At 42.3% G+C, this 6,869-nt stretch overlaps 1 protein-coding gene across 3 annotated transcripts in view; it reads right to left on the bottom strand.

Moving 5' to 3' along the window:
* The window catches only part of aff2 (AF4/FMR2 family, member 2), a 526,072-nt gene that overhangs the window by 12,373 nt on the left and 506,830 nt on the right, over window positions 1–6,869 (bottom strand). For all 3 annotated transcript variants that reach the window (XM_043705172.1, XM_043705171.1, XM_043705174.1), the window contains exon 19: window positions 4,632–4,681. In XM_043705172.1, the coding sequence (XP_043561107.1) occupies window positions 4,632–4,681 (50 nt within the window). The remainder of the gene's footprint in view (window positions 1–4,631; window positions 4,682–6,869) is intronic.

The following is a 6,869-nucleotide window of genomic DNA, read 5'->3' on the forward strand; positions in this document are numbered from 1 at the left end:
GTTGGAGAGCGGGGTGTTTTTGGGGTTGGGGCTGGGGGGGGGGAGGGTGGGGTTCCAGGGGTTGGGGGCAGTGTCAGGGGGCAGAAGGGGTGTTGGACAGTTTGCGGGCAGGGGTGGCAGAGGTGTTGGCCGCGGGCGGTGTTGGGGGCAGGGGCTCGCGCATTGTGTGTTGCTGCAGTGTCCTGAACGGGGAGTAGACTTGAAAAACTCCGAGCCCAAGAGGAAAGGTATTTAATCGATTAACTGAATAATCGATTATCTGAACGAAATAATGCCTGCCCAACTGATTTGGATAATTAAGATTTCCCTGTATCTGCTGAGGTGGGGAAACTGCTGCCGTATGGTCTACATTATGTGACTTCGCCAACTCACTGGTTTGCACCGGTTTCAATAAACATCTGATAATCTTCTAGTGTGGGCTCTTTATACAGAACTGTAGACGCTGACTGGATAGTAGGATGATTCCATGATTTACCCTGTCACATAAGAAAATGACTCAGGGTGATGGACTGAAGTGCCAGTATAATTTATCTAATTTGGGAAGTAGCTCGGTAGATTGGGAGGGGATTGATGGTAAAGGATGGGTGCTGAAAAGCATAATCACTGAATCAAATTTGCTCAGGCAACAAGTCACGGGTTCTCTGTCCTCTAAATCATGAATCACCGCACGTGCATCCTTACACATTTACAGCTGTCCACTATCAGGAAGGACAAGGGCAGCTGATACCTGGGAACACCAGCACCCTATAAATGCCCCTCCAAGCCACTCACCATCCTGACTTGGAAATACGTCACCATTCCTTCAATTTCCTGGAATTCCCTCCCTCGTAACATAGTGGGTCCACCTAGAGGACATGGACTGCAGTGGTTCAAGAAGGTAGCTCACCACCACCTTCTCAAGCTGATTAGGAATGGGCAATAAATGCTGACCCAACCAGAAAAACACACATCCTCTGAATCAATTTTTAAAAAACTTGCCAGCTCTTGTGCCCTCAGTTTTGAACCCTGGTCTTTGCTGATATAGCTGATGCCAGCCCAGGGCGGTTGGAACCAGCCTTAGCAGCCCAACTTGGTGAGGCAAAATTACCTGGTTCAAACCCCTTCAATAACATGAGCCCACAATCTGGCCTGGTTCTCCCAGTGTAGTACAGGGAAAGCGTAACACTCTAAAAGACATTACCTTTCAAATGACATGTTAAACAGAGGCTACTTCTGTCCGTGATATTATTTTGAGGAATCAGAGAATCTCTACAGTGTGGAAACAGGGTATTTGGCCCATCGATCCACACTGATCCTCTGAAGAGCATCACGCCCAGACCTACTCTCCTACCCCATCTCTGTAACCCTCTGCACTTCCCATGGCTAACCCACCTAGTCTGCACATCCCTGGACTGTGGAAGGAAACCAGAGCACCAGGGGAAGCCAACACAGGCACAGAGAGAATGTGCAAACTCCACACAGACAATTGCCCAAGACTGGAATCAAACTTGGGTCCCTTGGGCTAACAGGCAGCAGTGCTAACCACTGATCCACCATGCTGTCTCCATGTCTGTCCCATGACATTATTTTGAGGAAGAATAAGCAGGATATCTCTGGTATACTGGCCACTCTTTATCCCTCAACTAAGACACATGATCTGAGCGCTAACAAGTAAAGGTGACCCATCCTCCCTGAGCACAACCACATGGGTGATCATGGCATCACCGCTGTGTATATTTGGCTGTCACATTTCCTACATTACAACAATGATGACACTTTTGAAAAATGCTTCATTGGTTTCAAATTGCTTCAGGGTGACCTGTGCTTGGGGAAGTTGCAATATCAATGCAAGGCTCCCGTTCTGTAATGTGCCTTCAAGAACATTAAAAAAAAAAGATCTGATGTTGCTAAAAACTCAGGCAAAATAAAACTGTGTTTGGCCATGCAGCTTTGAGCATTGGCACAGGTAGTGCCACATGCTCGCAGGTGTTGGTGAAATGACCTAGCCTCCGCAGACCAGAAGGTCAAAACTGGGATCTGGCACTCAGCTAGAGAGGGACTCCTTAGAGAAAAAAAAACAATTGACTGACTCAAATCCAGCTTGTTTATCTCCTTAAAATCTTAATATAATTAGGAAACAAACAGTCATTTTGGAGGAAACAGATGTTGCTGAACCTGTAGGCAGTCCCTTTGTTCACTCTGTCAGTGGGTTGCTTTTGTGATCAATACATTAAACAGCTTGCAAATGCTCAGAGGAACTTGATTAACACTCTGATGCATGATTTTATTTTATGAATCAATCAGGGTGCTGTTATTTCATTCATAATAATTACACTCAATTCCTCCTTATTGGTTCTGACAAGGGCTCTGAATAAATGTTGTATTGAAAAACATTTAGGCCAGATTAAATCCAGCTAAGTTCTCAGTCATAATCACAATCACCAGGCATTGTAAAAGTGGCGGCTATTTGCCGATCAACCATGACTTGGATTGCTTTTAAACTAGATCTTAACATCTATCAATAAAATATGCATCAGTCCTTCAGCAAATGTAAACATTGTGACTCTGAGACTAAAGGTCGATATTAAATTGAAAGATGGCAGCTCAGGATGCGAGTAAATCACATTAACTGTTGACAATTCTCCTTTATCGAAGGCAGCCTATGTACTGCAAGGTTATTTCGAGTCCCTGGACAGGAAAGAGAAATGAAATGATCGCATGTTAAATATAAAGACAAGTGGGCCTGAAAGTGGAACACAAGGAGGCTGGCCTGGTTATACCCTGATCACTCTTCAACAAAGCCATGGATTCTGAATGAGCTAAATGTTGGAGGCAGCTGAGAAAGGTTGGTAATCTGACAGTGTCGGGATCTCCTGTAAACTTGGTATATGAATGATGCAGATTATTATTAATATGCAAATCATCCATCAACTTGTGACGAGTGAGAGAAACCCCCTGAAATGTTAGTCACCACAAGTTGCAACTTAATTTGTGTAGCTCCACTGTTACCTTTGCTAAAAAAAGCCTCTCTTTGACCTGAAATCCAAGACCAACATCCGGCAGAGGCAGATTTGCTAGCACTGTCTGGGGGGAGATTTACAATGAAAACAAATTGCTTATGGGAAATAGAAAAGCGGTAAATGAAAGTACAAAGCAGCAGAAAAAAGTCTGATAATCAACCAGGGTCAAATGACAGAATAGTATTGTAAGAGCATGATAAAAAGGACTCTACTTAAATGCACGCAGCATTCACCTACAAAACAGGTGAACTCAAACTGCTACTCAAAGTAAAAGAGTATGATTGAATTGTCATCCTGGAGCTGTGGCAGCATGGTGACCAAGACCAGGAACCAAATATTCAAGGATATTTGACATTTAGGAATGAGGGACTAAAAGTAAAAGGAGGTGAATATTGCTGATTAAAAAAGGAAAGGTATCAGCATATTAGTGAAAGAACATCCTTGGAAGAACAGGAAATTGAATCTGAGTAGAGCTAAGAAACAGCAGGGGATCAAACGTTGCTAGGAGTAGTTTATAGGCTATCAATCCATAGGAGGAACATAGGGCACAGTATAAATAAGGAAATTAGAAGTGCATGTGGCAAGGGGAATGACATTACTGTGGGTGATTTCAATCTGATTATATTGTGGAGCAATTTCTAGAAAATGTTTGTGTGTTTTCTGGAATAACACATTGTGGAGCCAGTTAGACAACGTTATTCTAGATCTGGTATTATGCAATGAGAAAAAGTGAATTAATAATCCTGTAATAACATGACTTTTAGGGATAGTAACCACAGAATGATCGAATTTTCCATTAGGTTTGAAAATGATGTAATCCAGTCTGAAAGTACTGCCCTTAAATCTTAACAAGAGCAATTAGAGAGGTAAGAACAGTTGTCTGTGATGAATTGGAAAATACATTAAAAGTTTGATAGGCAGACACTACTCATATTTTAAGAAATGCTGCTTGGTTTTCTAAACAAAAAAAAAAATACATTCTTATAGGTTAAGATGCCCAATGGGAAAAGCAAGATTAATGGTTAACAAGAAAAATTGGAGATTGCATTAAATTAATGGTGGGGGTTTGTCAAGTTGACCAAAAATATGTAAGCCTGAGGACTGAGAGAAAGTCAGCATAGTGGAACTAAAGTGATAAAGAAAGAGAGAATAGAATCTGAATGAAAAGTAGAAAGAAACATAAAATGTGAGATGTAAAAGCTTCTGTCGTATACACAAAAGGAAAGAATTAGCAAAAGTGTATATGGTTCTGTGACAAGTAGAGACAGGAGGGTGATCACAACCGGCTTAATTGATTTTTGACTTGAGGGATACATACTTGCCAGCATACAGGAACGATTCCCCTGTTTTTCTTAAAATAAAAGAGTACCTAGGATCTTTCACATCCACAGAAGATAGCTAACATTGCCTCAATTTAACATCTGATAGGAAAGATGACAGTGCAGCAACTGGAAAACCTGTGTCAATTTGTTTTTGTCATCAGCATCTGGCATTGGACGTGGACCTCAAACTTTGCAAATTGTAGGCACATGTGCTGCCACAGCGAGAAGCTATCTCTTCATAATTGGTGGTACTGTCAGGTATCTCAATCTAGCAAAATTTGGTCCCTGAGAATTATGAAGGGGGACTTACTTTCCATTTGTTCCCCAAGGCGAAGGAGCTTGTGAGGCTTTTGAGGAACTCTGTAACAGAAAACATCATGCATGAAAATACAAGAGATCTCTACCAGCTTCCCAAAGAACAGTAAAACACATCCAGTTTAAGATTATTTCTTCCCATGGGGAAGCATCTTGCTGCAACGTCCTTTGTAAAGAGCTTCATTGTTAGATTAGGCAAAATCAGATGGCAAAGCAACAACATATTGAAACACATCCAGAATCAAGACAAGAGAGAATTTCTTGGCCATACTGGTAACAGATGCCATAATGTTAATAGCACAACCAAATTTCCCACTGCTTGAATCAAACAGCATTACTGATGCAGAGAAGGATCCCATGTATATTACAAACTGAGTCTAGGATACAGTAATACCGAGTATAAGCAATGAACCAAAAGGCCGCAAGTTCAATTCTTGCTCTGGAAAGTTAGGTTTGTAGACTAGCCTCTGGAAACAACAATTCTGGAAGGTCTCAAAATCCAACACTCAACAAAAGCAAAAGACTGCAAATGCTAGAGATCTGAAATGAAAATAGCAATTGCAGGAGAAAATCAGCAGGTCTGACAGTATCTGTGGAGAGACAGAGAGAGATTGAGTTTATGTTTCAAGTCTTAGTCCTGAAGAAGAGACATATTGGGCTCAAAGTGTGAACTCTTGATCCTTTCTTCACAGATGTTGCCAGGCCTGCTGAGTTTCTCCAGCACTTTCTGTTTTCCTTTCGAAAGCCAACTGGTTGACTCATGCCCCAAGGTAACCATATCTTAGTGACCTTTGTGGTGGCCCAGCAACTGCTCATTTCCACTGGGATTACTTCATGAAGGAACACTTGCACAGCGCAAACAACAAATATGGCTGCCTTCTGTGCTGTCTGATTCTGGTGAAAAGCTTGCTACAGAGACATTCCAGAACTTTCTACCAGGAATTGACATCAAAGTCATTGGGGTAGGGATGAGATTGGGCTTATCTCTCCAAAGGGGCCAAAACAAATCCACTAGGAAATATACTGATTGGATTGAAACATCAATCAAATGGCAGTTCAGAACAGACAATCAGCAATTGCTGGCTACTTAAATATACACTTTGCAGTTCAGTCCAGATAACATGCAGATGGTGGATAAATGTCGACAAAGGTTTTTGGAGAACTGGGTGTCAGATTGAATTTGAAGTACTGACCATTTAAAAAATAAAATCAATCAGAGCATTTAATCCGTCTAACCATTATAGTTTGATAAGGAACGTTGCACTCTCAGAGTAAATGGAGATTGGAAATCACTGCTGGGATCAAGGAGATGTTAGGTATAGCAAAGCCATACTTGCTTAAGGCAGAGAAGAATCATTCACCAACAACAATTTGCATTTCTACAGCACCCTGATAGTAAATTAGGGTAGCACAATGGCTCACTGGTTGGCACTGCTGCCTTACAGTGCCAGGGACCCGGGTTCAATTCCAGCTTCAGACGATTCTCCCGTGCCTGCATGGGTTTTCTCCGGGTGCTCCGGTTTCTTCCCACAGTCCAAAGATATGCAGGTTGGGTGAATCAGACATGCTGAATTGCCCATAGTGTTCAGGGATGTGCACGTTAGATGCATTAGTCAGGGGGGAATGTAGGGTAGGGGAAGAGTCTGTGTGGGTTACTCTTCGGAGGGTTGGTGTGGACTTGTTGGGTCAAATGGCCTGTTTCCACACTGTAAGGATTTGATGATTCTATGAAAACATCCCAAAGTGCTTCACAAGAGCTCTGTTAGTCAACATTTGACACAGGGTCATATAAGGAGATATCAGAATGGGTGACCAAAGGTTTGGTCGCAGTGATAGTTTTTAAGAAGCATCTTAGACAAAGATAGAGAGTGAAGGACAGGTGAAGAGATTCAGGGACAGCATTTCACAGATTTGGCCCAGGCAATTGATAAAAACAGCCACCACAAATGTACTGATTAAAATCAAGAGGTCAGAATTCAAGAACATAGAACATAGAACAATACAGCACAGAACAGGCCCTTCGGCCCACGATGTTGTGCCGAACTTCTAACCTAGATTAAGTACCCATCCATGTACCTATCCAAATGCCGCTTAAAGGTCGCCAATGATTCCGACTCTACCACTCCCACGGGCAGCGCATTCCAAACATTAACCACCCTCTGTGTGAAAACGTTGCCCCTTAGATCTTTTTTATATCTTTCCCCTCTCACCCTAAACCTATGCTCTCTAGTTC

The sequence above is a fragment of the Chiloscyllium plagiosum genome, chromosome 15, assembly GCF_004010195.1.
Source record: "Chiloscyllium plagiosum isolate BGI_BamShark_2017 chromosome 15, ASM401019v2, whole genome shotgun sequence".
Lineage (NCBI taxonomy): Eukaryota > Metazoa > Chordata > Chondrichthyes > Orectolobiformes > Hemiscylliidae > Chiloscyllium > Chiloscyllium plagiosum.